Genomic DNA, 15,878 nt, shown 5'->3' on the forward strand with positions numbered 1-15,878 from the left:
ATGCTAATCATTTGTGGTATTGAAGAACCATAAAATTATTCAACTTTCAATTTCCGTTATAAAATCACGAGATTTACTGTGAGTGTTTGGTCAATAAAATTATTTGAACAGGATTACGAGAGCCGAATGTAAAATAAATTACGGAATGAATCCAAAAGACAGACGTGAAAGTTATTGAATTATTAATATTAAATTAGTACACTTATATGAATAAGACATGGGTAAGCTTAACACGGAGGGAAACTTTGAATTCCCTAATCATAGCACACTTAAATAGGTATTACATTTAGTCGAGAGAAAGCGATTTATATCTTATGTGTTCAATTATTTATCAGAAAGCAAATCCACCTTCTACACGTCTGGGCAAACGATTAATAATCATGTAAAACAACCATAATGCTTCCGTCCGAAACCTCTAGCATTGACAATGTTTAGTTTAATATACATGGTAAATGATGGAACACAGAGGCCATAACAAATATGCGGCTAAGAAATCCATAGTAACAACTTCTTGCTCAGTTACAGCTGGTCGATTGGGTTCAGAACCTGTGGCAGCGTATAACATAGCAGCAACAATGAGGTTAATGCTGCCCACCAATGAGCATGAGCGAAAATAGTTCCTGTTGAAGATAGGAAAGGTTCATAGTCATTAAGAAAAACTCAGAGCGGCAACATTCATTAACTTTTTCATTTGCACAGTTACGCAAAATGTGCTGTATATAATATAATATAATATAACATAATATAATATAATATAATATAATATAAATACAACATAATATAAAGTAGTGGTGTCAGCTTTGCTGAGGCCAAATTCTTCTCTGACCGTTTCTTAACCACCTTGCCGATTTCTAAAGAATTTTCACAACTATCTGCGGGTCTTGAACCTCCAACTCGCTGCTCCAATCGCAGTGATATTCATCACTCGCCTTCGTGGTCTTTAGGAGGCTGCGAGTTGATGAAGAGCCACACCAAAGAACCAGTCCTGTGAAAAAGGATTTAACACATACAATATTTTGCTTGTGCATACAACAGTGAAATTAACATTTTCCGACAGGTGCATTAAGTTATGATCTTATTTGAAATATTTAAACATGATTTTACCACGATTTTTTTAAAGTGCAGAGCATGAAGAGAGGTGAATTTAATTATATATTTATTTCAAGATTATTTGGATAATGATAAAAGCAGTAGTTTGTTCTGCAATAAATTATAAATTTTCTTATCAATGGTAGACTTGCCAACAAGGGTTCGAAACTGGAAGAGACAACAGAATTCTGAAGTAAGTAAATTGGTGGTCATGTTATGAGAATCTTATGAGATGGATGCCGATTAGCAGGACATAATGTCAAAGGACTCAATAAGCACAGTAAGTGAACTCCCGAAAACGAAAAAAACTGACTTGATCACGTACAGGAATTCCTAGTCTCCCAGCTTCATAAGATGTGCTGCAGGAAAATTAAAATAAGCCACCAAAATAAATGAATGAGAATGAAAATTAATTTTCAAACGATTAACATCTAAAGCGAAGTCTTTCTTTCCGGGCCGCATGCGTCACACAAAAAATATTCACGATTAGTTTTGGTCGAATTACGTCTTTGAATAATTAAGTGGCATCCATACAGCTTATTATAAAAGTCACTATTATCAATATATTTGAGATACGAGTGGAATTCCAGAAATTTACGTTTTGTGATAAACAACTAGTCCTGACCTGTCATAGTGGGAGGGGAGTCCCATGGCATTCTCCGTAGGGCTCTCAATAGGACCCTCAGTAGGGCTTCCCTGGGTGTCCTCGGTGTGGACCTCCGTGTTAACCCTCTTAAGAACCGATGTCGGATCCCCCGAACGGACCTCCATGAAGTCCTCTGTGGGGTTTCTACAGGGTCCAGCCCTCAGCCTCACTTGCCACAGACACAGCAGCAGCTGCTGCAGTTCCCTCTCCTCCAGGGTGGGGGACACCAGCACCAGCTGCTCCAGCCTGAGGGTAGTGACAATGTCAGTTGGATGCATTAGCTGAATGTTCGCTTATGGGGCTATTCATTTATAAACAAGAAATAAAAATTAAAACAGTAAAAAATAAGCGGGGTTATTTATTGATTCTGGTATGCGATTTACCTTAAACGTAATTCAAATAAAAATTCGGATCTAACTGTTCACCAAGGGCTATAACAATATCAGTCAACACATATGTATATTTACTATGTATACAATAGTCAACACATATGTATACAATACTTTACACACACTCACTGCACGAACAGAAATTAAATGTAGCCCTGATACGTCCTCTTTGCCGGCAACAATGGGTCTGGATGACCCATATACGGGCAATAGTGCATCGTATTTGGACAATAGCTCTCTCAATTTTAATCCTTCATTCAATGCCCCATAAACTTCTAAATCTATCAATCATGTATGCGCATGCAATTTATTATGAGACGGCGCGGCAAAATCACAACCGTAAATTTTTAACATCATGAAATAATAATAATAAAAATGACAGTAAATTAAATAATTTTTAATACGTGTTACTTATCTCTGCGTTGCTCAAACTGACCGATTCCCCGCAGCAGTTGAGAGGAACAAGATGGTTTGTAAGACAGCTTGACAGGAGCCTTGCGTAGCTCCCCGCACCCACAGAGAAATGGGCAACCTTGCAACAGCTTCTGCCATCGTATCGGACGGCGGAGCAACAGCAGGTGCTGTCCAGTCGCTGCTGAAAATGCCCGTCCGCACACCTACAGTTCGAGAAAATTGTAGAAAATTATGAAATGTTTCACAAAATGAATATTACACTTGGGGCCGTACTATCAAAATTCGCTTAGTACAAGTGGCCGCTCATGTACACGAAGCGACCTAAGTACAAGTAGCTGCCGATTTTTCCGCTGTAATGGGTGGGTTTAGCATTATAAGCCGTCAGTGATTGGCTGGAGTTACGAATTCGTAACTATTTTTGAGTAAGGCTCCCAGGTAGAAAAATATAAAGTGGTTCCATGAATTTGTTTAAAATTAAAGGAAAATTGATTTCATATCATTAAAAACCTTGATACTCACAGACCCAGCTGCACTTCCCGCTCAAAGGGCTCAGGTCCAGTGGACGCTGTAAGGTTATCTCAAGTTGAGCTGATGCGGCCACTGAGCTAAGCGCCTCTATGCTGACTTCGGAGCTGAGACAGCCACTGAACCAGGTTAGCTGACATCTGCAGAAATAAATAAATAAAATAAATCTGATATTTTTTAACCAATTTAGCAAATATTAGATTTAACATTATCAAATTTATAACAAATAAAAGGATGACAGATATACAGCGAAAGGGCCGATCATTCGTTAAATAAATCAAAGTCTGTTTATCAAAGACTCTTAAATTCAATAACATTGTATTTAAAGTGAACCAAAGAGAGGCACAGACCGCACTCACTTTGCGTTCAGTAAAGGTGCAAGCAGGTCATCGTCGGGACAGGAATTTCCCCTAAACATGAGGCTGAGTTCAAGTTTCCCTTCATGCCGCTGGAGGAGATCTTGCCACTGGGCTTCCCTAAGTTCCTGAGGGGACATCCACACCCTCAAAGTTGGGGGACAAACGTGGGGGAGCATCTGTCTCGCTATCGCTACGTGGCGACCTGCAGGGCAGTTTGGGGTTAGATGATGGCGGATCAGGTTCTACATTCATTCACTTTATTCACTGCACGAAATCAACGCGTAGACTAAAATTATTCAGCATTGATAAAATTACAGAAAATAAAAGCTGACACTATTCGAACCATTCAACACAAACTATCAGGAGCGGTTCTACCAAAAATATTTAAATATTCGTAACTTCATCTGCTAATCACTGGAGGCTTCTCAAGCTAAACTCACCAATCATAAACGAAAAATCAGCTACTACTTGTACCTAGGCCTTTACGTGCACATAGGTTGCGCCGTGCAATAAGGCTGATAAATGAGCCTGTAAAAAAAGCCACTTTGTGTGCTTAACCCTTTACCGCCTGACACGAGTAACCGGAGCAATATTGTCACGCGCCTATTTCCCAAAATGGATACGTTCTAGTGAGCGCAAAATGACTTGCACTGATGGTTGCCGCCACGTACGACAACTTAAAAATGTTCTCTGTTGCGTACAAACGTACTCAGTTTGCTACAAACAATAGTTAACGTATAATTGTATGATCCCGGATAGTGACATATGGCGGTAGAGGGTTAAGCCGTTTCGTGTACTTAAGACCGCTAAGGGTGTATAGCAGACTAAGGACTTAGACTGCTATACATACTTGAGCGTCTTTTGAATGCACACTGCAGCCCTAGGACAAGTAAGTGGTTTGGTCCCATTATAAAATGAGACTGCTCACCGGTTTCGAGGTCCCAATCGCCTCCTGCTTCGTACGTTAGTTGAGCGGCATGGCGCACCACACAGAGCACATCCCCGCAGCGCCACATTAGCTCCTGCCAGTGTTGGTAGGTGGCGCCGCCGGCGTGAAGGGCGTCGCGCAACTCAGGCCATCTTTCCTCCAGAAGATTAGGTCTCATTTTCGCCATGTCCTCCATCAGTAATGGTAGCATGCCGAGGTACCTGCGGTGGTTAATTTTGTACGGATTATCTTCGTAATTTCTCTTTTGAGAATTTGTTGATTGTAAATCGAATAATCCAAAAGTTACAAAACAATTTTTAATAAACTTAATACAATCAAATAACAAATAAATGAACAATTAACTATAATTGAATGAATCATAGATTCGTTCATAAGAATAATTTAAAAATTCGACGATAACATGTGTCTGCACTTAGATGTTTTAATCTTCTCATGGGTTGTTTGAAGGTATTTTATAATAATGAAGATAATTATCAAAATCATACTCATATTCTTTCCACTTACTCAATCATAACCACATGACTCACCTGCCGTTGTCCGTTGGTGAACCTTCTAGAATATCGATCAATGAAGCTCCGCTCTCAGAGAGTCTGTGAAGAACGTGCCTCGCTGCAAGATGTTCCGTCAACGACACGTGCGGAAAGCAGTGGTGATTTGGCCCCATCCTAGTGCAATTGAAAATGCACGTATTTCTCAAGACTCCTGAGCAAATCATATCTGCAGTGATGCGATTAGTGAGGTGGTCCACCACCTCAAATTCTGACTGAGGAAGGTGGCCCACCGAGAAACTTGTCCGTTCACTCCTCAGGAGACTCAGAGCGCGAGCACCAAGATCTGACAACAAGGAGAGACTTTCGCTTTGTTGACAACAGCTTGAGGTTCTTATATTTTCTTCCGCGGCTGTAGCACTAAACAAAAGCAACATGTCGTTAGTGACATCGGCAAAAGACTTCCAATTTTCTGCCTTGGACGGTCGATGCCAGACAAAGTGCCAGAAAAGCACCAGAAACATTGGCTCGGTGAAACCAGCTCTCACATCTTTAGGCAAGGCTCTGAAACACGATTTCACTAACTGAGCGGTTGAGCTTGCTCGGGAAAGTTCAGTCTCCGGGAAGGTTGGATGTGGTGGAGTTTTTTGTGAGGTTGAGCATTTCTGAGTTTCTGGGATCTTCCGCGATGAGACTTCTGACATGTTTGGAGGATCATTTCCAATGAAACAAACACACTGACCATATTTCTCCAAAAATCGGAGTTTTTCCCTCAGTTTCGTTAGCGGCAAGATGGTGTATTCAGCAAAAGAGGTCTGGTGCTCAGTGAGAGTATTGGTTAACCATGCGACGGAGGACGGATGGCATGTGACAACAACGCGGCTGTTGCCCAACCAGATCTTGTCGATGAGCTCGAGGAGAGCGGCCCCAGAGATGTCGTTGGCTTCGTCCACGTTGTCCACCAAGAAGAGGGTGTCGAGGCGTAGCAAGGCTCTCAAGCAGTCGATGGCTTCGCTCGGATCACTCTTTCCCGTTAAAGTAAATAAAACGGATTCTCCGAGGGTCTTTGATTGCAGGTCCCTAGCATCTATGCGTAGCAGATAACCGAACTCCTGAAGATAATCTGATTTTGTTCCATGCAACTGTTGTTTGCAGAAATCCTGAACTATTGATGTCAATAAGGTACTTTTTCCAGCTCCAGCAACGCCGGACACGACGATGACCCTCCCAAAACATCGAAACATATCTTTATAAGATATGTCGTTTCTGTTCTTTGGATGCATGGGCTTCAACTTGGTTGAATGGCATAGGGCATGTTGCTTCACTCTAACCCCAAATATCCATTCAACGCAAGGTACTTCACGGAGCCATTGTCGACGAGCAGTTTCCCTTCTGCTCTCAGCGATGAATGCGCACCAATTCGATACGGTGTTTTCCAAGCCATCTTGGCAGAACCGAGCCTTCAAGTGAGAGATCTGATAATTGATTTCAGATTCCGGTAGCAGACAAAGCACTCCAGCATGAATAACCATGGTGATGACCGCAGAAATTATTTTATTAAAATTAAGGGGGTTGGACATCGCTGAATATTTGTGAGCTACATCGTTTGCAATGTCGTTCACTAGATTTGCTGCATTAATGAGCTGTGAAACGTCATTGGCTTCCACGGTCACGTTCCTGAGTATTTTCTGTCTTGAAGGTGAATCCATCGTTTGAGCTTCTTCCTCCTCATCTACGTCGATATTTCGTGTCTGAGCGGACATAACTGTTCCGGAACGGATTACAGGAATAATTTTTGCTGCATCAGTTACACTAGACATTTCTTCAATGATGTTGGTCTGGACAGAGACGTCTTTCCGCGAAATATTGGTACTCAGGGGCTTTAGGGCAAACGGCTCTTCCGCTACCACGTCGCTTTCTTCCCTGACTCGGACGAGAGCCATAAGCACGTTGTACAGGGAACTCGTGCTCATGAACGGCCACTTGGACGAGTCATCTACTGAGGGCGCGGCGAAGTGTAGCCATTCTTCGTATTCATCCTTGGGAAGGGCACGATGTCGTAACGCTTGCAGGTATTCGTGGAAGTTCTTGAACTTTTCTTTGCCAGGTGAACAGTGGTCTACAATGAATGCCATGAATTTAGGGGCGAGCTGGAAAGCTCCAAACGCGTTCCAGAATCTTGCCTGCATGTTCTCGAGGTTCTCCATTTCACGCGCTTGGAACAAGGAGCTCGAGGTTTCCTCTGATACCAACTTGTTCTGAAGGAGCCTGGCATTAAATACCAATCAAGAATTTTCAATGGAATCGTCATTTTTCTAACGGTGATATAATATTAATCTTAAATTCCAATGAGCAAGAGTCGAACCAGCGCAATTTTTAGTGTCGTTTAAATACAAAAACCTGAAGCTTTCAAGAATTCCAGCAATAGATACATAGATTATGCCTAATAAAAGTACTGAATTTTGTCAATAATTATATAAATCATTGACTTCAATTCAATATAATTATTTGCTATTTCAAAGTGAAAAATACTCTTAAATATGATGTAAATATCCGATTTTATTTCACTGGGTTGGTGTATTCAGCACACTCACCTGATGCGGTCCGTATGGGGGAGATGACCGACATTTAGGCTGATCTCGTGCTTAGATCTGAAAAATGTAAATTTAGGTTTGAAATTTTCATTGTTTGTATATTGCTGAGTTATTTGCAACACAAAAATTGATGCGAAAACGCTAGTAGGGGTCTTACGAACTTCGCATGCACCACAACACGACCAATCATGCGTCACTGGGACCCAAATACCCAAATGAGATACAAAACTCATTGTCATGAGTGAGAACATGCAACTACAAAAATCACCATTCTTCTTTTTCTCGTTTGAAAATTTCTCCGTTACATTCAAAAGATCCATAAAAGCTCCCATACCCTGTCAAAATTTTCGTGCCGATTAAGGTCGTTTTAGAGGAACTATATTCGGCTTAGGGGTGAATCAGGAGCACCCTGTCAAAATTTTCGTGCCGATTAAGGTCGTTTTAGAGGAACTATATTCGGCTTAGGGGTGAATCAGGAGCAAGTCGGCCACGTAGGGTGTTTTGCTTCTATTTACCAGCCTCTTTTGGAAGTCAATTGCCCGGTAGGCCAAATCTGCGTAATATGATTAAAGAGAGCAGCTGGTCAAGCTTCGTCATGATGCCCCTGGTCAAACGCTGATGACGCTATCGCACGATGGGGCTGATCAGATGCTGAACAAGGTAAACGCACGAACAATCGAAGTTCCCGCCATACGGGGGTATGTGGCTGTCTCTTATACACATCTAGATGTGTATAAGAGACAGCCCCAAGCTCGACGAGTAATTTCACAAGATTCCATTTCGGCGCTTATTTCGCTACGGCAACCGGAACCTAATGCGGACATAGAGCTTCTAATTTACCCTGCCATAAGAACTTGCGGCGTCCGTGTGCCAGCGGCTGACAGGTCTTCGAATTTCGATAGGGTAACAATTCACAATTCGCACTTTGAGGAACAGTTAATTGAGGCTGCTGTGTTGCCGGGTATCGCCAAAACCTCTCAAAATGGCGTCATTTCAGCTCATGATAGACAAAATGACTCATCAAATTATCAGCTACCTGTATTCATGAATTACACTGATTGATAATGAATGATTGCGACTTTTATCTATGCTGTTTATTTGCTATGTTTGTATTCATATTCTCAAACGTTCAATCAATAAATATAAATAAGAAGATTTATATGATTTAAACTCATTTAATTTAATTGCACTTGAATTAATTCACTTATATCGCACCATTCAGCCTCGCCTGTTATCCATTTTTTACTATCATTCCTTTCAAAGCTTCCGCCGCGTAGGAGAGCGTACTTACTATGTTAGACTTCTACAAGTATTAATAGAAAGGCATGATAGGTAAGATACATCAGACATTGGGAATCTCTAGAGTTAGAAGGATGAGAAAAACACACGGAAGACTCACACGGAAGACATATCCTCGGAGAAGCGGGTTCTGATGCCCGCTAAAGACAGGTCCAGCGTCAGGGCAAACAGTTCGCCAGGCGTTGGCCGGTAGTTGATCAGCGATATGGCATCATACCTGACGGTACAGTGATATTCGGTAAACAATGGATGAATCTACAAATGACGTAAATTCTGATGTGAGTAAAAAAAGTGCGGCAAAGGTATCTATAATATGTAATATTTACTTGAGAAAAAACTAATTGTTGCGTCGACTTCACTTTACGTAGTGCAGCAAGACATTGCGCATGAATTGGAAAAACGTTTTTCCGCTCAGGAAACAGACACTATTTGCCTGCATTTCAACCGTTCGTTCACAAGCTGGAGAACCGCTTTTTACGTGGCGGTAATCAATCTACTTACTTAATTCAAGTGTGGGCAAAGCTATGGGCCACAAACCAACTCCTAAACTAGCCGTGTAGCCAACGCCCAGCCTCAGCATGCAATAATTATATAAACACTTAGCGTTCGAGATAGAAACCGCTGACTACACTTGAACTACGTAATCCAGACCAGCTCTGCACTGCTCAACGTCATAGAGCCGACAGTCAACAGCAATCGTTTAACCATACACAACTTTAGGTAATCACGCCGAACTCAACAGAATAGAACATAGCACGCACCAAAACTCAACACTTACCCCATTTTTTCTCTTTTTTTTGCGGCCTATAACCTACGACTCTTTCACTTGCTCCGCCTCTCTACATTTCCATGGCCAATGGGGTTAGGTTAGGTCCGGTTAAATTAGGTATTAGGCCCTGCGATGATTTTAGTAGTAATTTCTGCCTCAAAGTTTCTCTTGGTAGATTCTTTGATAAAAAACTACTTCCGATAGATGTTGCACAGCATAACTTGTTCCGTTGTAATGCTGAATTTTAATTCTACTTATTTTGAGAGAAAGGAGATTTAACGTACGAACGTTCAGATCGTCTGATTCCAGTCGCAAACACAACGCAAAATGGAACTGGTTGCTGCGCGGTGTCTCTAAGAAAGAGTGGAGAACAAAAGATGGCATAGAATGGACAGAAAGAGGAAGGAGAAATGGAAAGCACATCAGTAAATGAAAAAGGCGCATTATTGGGTTGCTTGTAGGTGTGTGGGGTTTGATTGGGGTTGGGAAGGGGAGGGGTGGAACCCGTCATGAGTCCCCGGACGTTTTATGTTGGGAGTGAAAATGGGAAAATGTGTGTATTTTGCATCAATTTTTACGGGACATTGCTTTTCTTTTTACTTATAAGAAGCTGAATCCGTTTGTAGTGAAATGTAATCTTACAACCGTTCCATTGTTCGTGCATGGATGGCGGGTGTTTATACAACCCCCGCCATCCATATCGGAAAATATCGGAAGTGGTTCGCCTAATGGTGGCGGCAATTATAAATTTATTTACGTTTGTCCTAATGAACCAATTGTTTTCGTAAGTTTTGATCTGTTGTATGGCGTGTTGTGTTTGTACTGATGCTTGGTTGTGTGGTTAATCTCCTGTGGTTATTTGTGTTATGTCATCGGCAAAATCAATGTAGTCTGTTGTGTAGTGGTGGTGGAGGTCGTTGCTGTAGAAGCTGTATTAAGTGGGGGAGAGACAAGCCCTTTGGAAGACCGAAGACGCATGTGTGGATTTATAGTGGGAGACTTATGTGATATTCTGATGGATGCTGTCCTGTCTGAGAGGTAGTCAGAAAATGTTTTGGTGAAGGGCAGGTGGATATTGCAATGGATAATTTTGTATTGAGTCTGGTTTAACTGACTTTGTCAAAGGCTTCGGTCACATCGCTGAGTACTGTTTCAGTGGTGTGTCTTCGGGCTAAATGTATGGCGAGTGTTTCGTGGAATGTGGCTAGTGCTGTGTTTGTCCCTCTGTGATTCCTAAAACCGTGTTGTCTTGTGTTATGTATGTTGTGAATGGGAAAGTGTTCGTTTATGCCGTTGTTCAGTATTTATCTAAAGGCTTCCTGTTGATGTCTAGCTGCCCCGGTCTAAAATTTTGGACTTGGTGTGTTGATGTTTTGGTTTGAGGAAAACGATCACGAAGGCGTGTAGTACTGTCCCCGAGAAATAACCAGCGAAGAAGGCATGATTGACTATTAAATAGAAGATAGTGGATCATGTTTTTGGGTAGGTATTCAAGTTGGAGGACGATGATTCCTATGGGACCAGGTTCTTTTCTATTCAAATTTTTAATTGTGCGCTGTAGTTCTCTAACGGTAGTTGATGGGTAGTCTGCAGGGTGGCGTCGCGGGAGCTCGCCGTAATTATATCGGTGAATGAGCTGTATGCTGCTGTTGACGTGGTCTTGCATGGTGTGGAATTGTTTAAGGTCAACGTCTTCATTGTCTGTGTCCTCCTGTGTGAATATGTTCTGCCAGTGCTTGCGGAAGATGGCTTTTTGTGTTCTGGTGTGTCATATTGTATGCTAATGTGTTTGAGGTTTGGGACGGCTTGTTTGGTTTTGGAGCCTTTAATACCTTTTAGGTATTAATACTTTTTAGGTATTAAAGGTATTGTGTAATTGCGGGAACCGTTTGTGGAGAGCAGATACTTCAGGCAAACAATAGAAAACTTAACGACTCACCTCAGGTTGTCTGGAGCAAATATCCGAACCGTCTGAACAACAGCCTTTCGGCCTCTAAAAAATGGTCCCAGTAGAGTGAGATGGGGAGGAGGATGAACTGGAAGAGGCATGGCTTGTATAGAGGTGTGGATCACTGGAGTGCAAACGCCTGAGGGTATGAATAAGATGAAGCTATTTCGATAATATCAAACGTTAGTGTAAGGTATGGCAGAAAGGACAGAGGTTTTCTATGGTTTTTGGTTTAAACTGTTCTCGCAACGGAGTGAGAGCATCGTCAGGAAGGGTTTTCGGTTTAAACTGTTCTCGCAACGGAGTGAGAGCATCGCCAGGAAGGGTTTTCGGTTTAAACTGTTCTCGCAACGGAGTGAGAACATCGTCAGGAAGCAAGCAAAAAGTCAGCGGTGGCAGGTGGGCGCGAATGAAATTCTATGAAGCCGACCTTTATCACAAGAAGCTAGAATATCCTTCTTCAATTCGTTGAACCATCAATTAACTACTAACAAATTTAGATAAATATGTATTGCAAATTTATCAAAAAAGTTTGGAGGAACTATTTCATTAGTTGAGAGACTTTGATGCACGGTGTTGAAATCTCTCAGAAATACTAATTTCTTTAAAGCCAGCTGAAATACCAGGGCCTGGGCATACACAAACTGAGATATTATAAATGAAAAAATACTTCCAGAATAATGTTAGGTTATATTAGAAAGAGGTGTTATCAGTAATCAGGCATCATACGAATGAAAATATGATTCGGTAAGCAACATGCATGCTTCGTGTTAGTATTTTCAAATTTCAAAAAAAGTTTTATGGAAGTTCTCATTGATTGAACTGACGTAGGTGAGTATATTTGCCGAGCAGAGGGCTGAGGTCGAGTGGAGTCTCGATGCGGATGAGCAAGCTTGCTGTAGCAACTGCTGCCGATGCGAGGGCGGCGACGCCTGCCGTTGATTCGATACAGCCCTCGAAATGGACAATTTTGGACCTGTACGAAAATTTGTTCGAAATCAATAAAACAGTTAACCAACAAAGTAGATATTTTTGGACGGAAAGCTTATGAGGGCATCTCATTTGAAAATCGACAATTAAATGACAAGAATCGTGAGCCTTGAGAATATTTTCATGCTTTACTGACTCGACGTGGCTTAATATCCCAAATTATGAATGAAAACTTGGAAATAATGCACCAGAAGACGATAAGTTAGTGGGAACCGACAAATAACCGCAACAAAGTCAAAAACCGTAATTCAGGCTAAACGCTAGTCATAGATGACGATGCGGCATTTTAGAACTAGATTGTTTACGAAAGTGGAACAACAATCCTAAATGTAGCAGGCAGAAAGCATGGAACGCTATCATTAGCGAAATTTTACAAATTTCCATACATTGGTGGTTAAAATCTAATAAGAATGGCAAACCCATGGTTGAATTAATACAAGGTTGACCCACGGCGACGACGATTTTTTCGCCGTTCTGCGCATGTCTCGTGTGACGTCAACGTGGGCCAAAAATGTAAACAGTGGAGATCAACACGTTGTTTTTGTGCCATATTTGAAAAGAAATTTAAAAAGTTTGACCTCCTCAAAATGGTCCAAAAAACTGTATTTGCTGCAACAAGTGTTATTTTAAGCAAAGCCGGTGTTACAAATCAGTTTCGTGGAGTGTAAATTAAATAAATGGGAAACATGATGGGCCGACAGACAAGGGCTGGGCAGAAAGGAGTAATGGCTGCCACTCAGCTAACGGTCGATGAAAGGAAGCGCAATTTTAACGAATTTTTATTTTCGAAAGGCAAAAGCTAACCAAGAATATTCGTGCATCTTTGCTATATATAATTTTTTTAATGATATAATTTGGTTCATTGATTACTTGTCATGCTGTCCTGAAAATGATCAACGGACTCTCAATGTTGCTGTCTCTGGCGTAAGCCGGTAAGCGTCATGCGGTATGAAACATTTTTGGTGCTGTAGATTGTAGTTATTGTAGTATTACTAGTATTTGTAGGAGGCTGATAGAATACTGGCGAAAGATTTACGTTAGGAAAATCAAGTGTTTGAAGTAATAATGATAGATTAAAGAGAGTGTAAATGCAATAATTATTTCCCATGAGGTAAATTGCTGTGTTCTGACAGACTGTGACACCATTGACCATGGCATGACACTGATGACAGTGACTAGCCAAGTGCTAGTGGAAGGTGTAGAGAACTAAGAAAAGGATGTCAGATGGTCAGTGGCCAATAATTTGTAGTGTAATTATTCTTTAAATATTATTTTTGGTTTTGATGAAACTTTACTGCACTTGTTACTTAGTACTTAGTCGTTAGCTTTCTGTCACACGAGTCTGAGGAGGATTATCAAGGATATGCATAAAAAAGCAGCATAATTCACAAACAATAACAGTCAATAAAGTCAATAAGATGGGAGGTAAATAATTCATCTGGCAGAAATCTCATTGTTCTATATTGGGCACAAATCAAGCTTCACTTCACAAATCAAGCTTCACTTCACAAATCAAGCTTCACTGCCCAATGGGCAGTGAAGCTTGATTTGTAATTTTTTGGGACTGTCCACTTGGTGGAGTTATGGTAGGCTGGTAGTTTCTACCTGCTGCCTTGAGCCTTCATTGTGTGCTAGCCTACTGTGTAGGCTATGGCTATTGTGCATTGATTTGAGGATGTTGAAGCACTGTAATGTAATGATCATAATTCAATGTTATTTATTTTCTCAATATTCCACAGATACTACAGTCTTATGATAGATATTTAAAACTCACTTGAAGCTGTAGAAACCACTTTTTCAAATTCATTGCCATTTAAATTTTTAAGTTGTGTTACAGTCTTGGCATTACATAGTAAAACTAAACATGACCATCTGCTCCATACTGGGTTGTGAAACTTCTTCACGAAATAAGGCGTATAAGCTTCACTCATTTCCAAGAAGTGAAGTATATAAAAATCAGTGGATTTTGCGCACGGGTCAAAAAGACTTAGGTGTTGATAGCTGGAAGCACTCAAGAATTTGTGGAAAACATTTTAGTGCTGCACAGTACAAAAGGGACTTCAGATTTGAGCTGTGTGGCATCAATCGAGACAAGACCTACCGCAATTTGAAAGAAGATGCTGTTCCAGATCAGCATCTGCCACCTACATTGCTAAATGATTCTACAAAATTTGGTAAGTAACTAAGTAATACAATTTTGACTACCTTGGTAGTTGGTACCTCTCTAACTTGTGGCAACTTTGATGTGAAAGTTGCATTGCTCCTGTAAATTTATGTGCAAAATATGTTCAGGCTTTTTTGAGAGGTATGAATCATGATAATGATGTTTGTGTTTCTTTTTAAGTAATCTGAGGTTATGAACCTCAAGAATCTTTTGTGTGAGTTTTTGAATGGCTGAAATCTGATGATTTCTGATCCAATTTCAGATATTTTATTTCATTAGTTCAACCTATGAGTAATGAAGAACAATGAACGCTCATGCAATGCAGGACAAAGACAGAACATACAGTTTCAATTACGTGCTGAATACTTTGTTTGAGGATTGAAACAGCAATTGCGAACTATGGAATNATTTACCAGTGTTCAATTTACGCATTTTGTTTAATAAATATTTGTTTATCATGCTCCCATTCCTCCCTTGTTAAGATCGGTGGCAGATTAGGGTTAATCGTCGAATCAATTTGGAGTCGTCCTTTACTTGAACCTTACAAAAATACTTTTCAAATTTTTTTAATATATCAAAAATTTCAAAATTATTCATTCTGTCAATTGATTCATGCATTGCCTTTGACTTCCTACAAGTGTGAAAATTTTCAGATCAATTGGCCAGTTAAAAGTGTGTCAAATATCAGTCATAAGATTTGTAGCTGACAAAATTATTTTTTCAATTTTTTTTAATGTTAAAAAATTTTTTTTTAAAAATTATTTATTTTGTCATTTGATTCTTACATTGTCTTCAACTCTACGCAAGTGTGCAAAATTTCAGATCGATAGGATAAGTAGAAGTGTGTTAAATTTTTATTTTAAGATTTGTACAGACAGACAGACAAACAAGAAGTGAAGTTAAAGAGAAGCGCTGTAATAAATGGCTGCAAATCGTCCAATATCAATACTAAATTTCTAATTATTTTGTCTATTGTATCATTGAATCGATCAGCAAAAGAAATTTAAATTATGCGTAGTAAAGAACCAATTATTTATATCCCTGATATTTTTTAAATGGCTGCTAGGATGCATGGCTATAAGCAATATATTCAATGTGTACAAGCATTAGAGTTGTGTATCAGCCCAATTTGTTATGTCTTTTGGCTGTTTGAAGCGCGATACAACTTAATCTGGCAGGATATAATATTATTGAGAGTATTGTTGAATACTTGAGCTACTTTACTCCCATAATGCCATATCTTCATCTACTTTAA

The 15,878-nt window shown here is 40.3% G+C and overlaps 1 protein-coding gene across 1 annotated transcript; it reads right to left on the reverse strand.

Moving 5' to 3' along the window:
* Window positions 1-799: 799 nt before the first annotated feature.
* Window positions 800-14,084, reverse strand: LOC108668466. Its single transcript, XM_018155693.2, has 12 exons — window positions 14,065-14,084; window positions 12,297-12,445; window positions 11,461-11,608; window positions 8,853-8,969; window positions 7,454-7,510; window positions 4,899-7,127; window positions 4,351-4,571; window positions 3,423-3,624; window positions 3,058-3,203; window positions 2,561-2,741; window positions 1,715-1,981; window positions 800-985 (listed from the first exon to the last, which is right to left on the reverse strand). Exons 1-12 carry the CDS (start codon window positions 14,082-14,084, stop codon window positions 922-924), a joined length of 3,801 nt encoding a protein of 1,266 aa, XP_018011182.1. The 3' UTR covers window positions 800-921.
* Window positions 14,085-15,878: the final 1,794 nt, after the last annotated feature.

Source organism: Hyalella azteca, unplaced genomic scaffold (assembly GCF_000764305.2).
Source record: "Hyalella azteca isolate HAZT.00-mixed unplaced genomic scaffold, Hazt_2.0.2 contig11059, whole genome shotgun sequence".
Lineage (NCBI taxonomy): Eukaryota > Metazoa > Arthropoda > Malacostraca > Amphipoda > Hyalellidae > Hyalella > Hyalella azteca.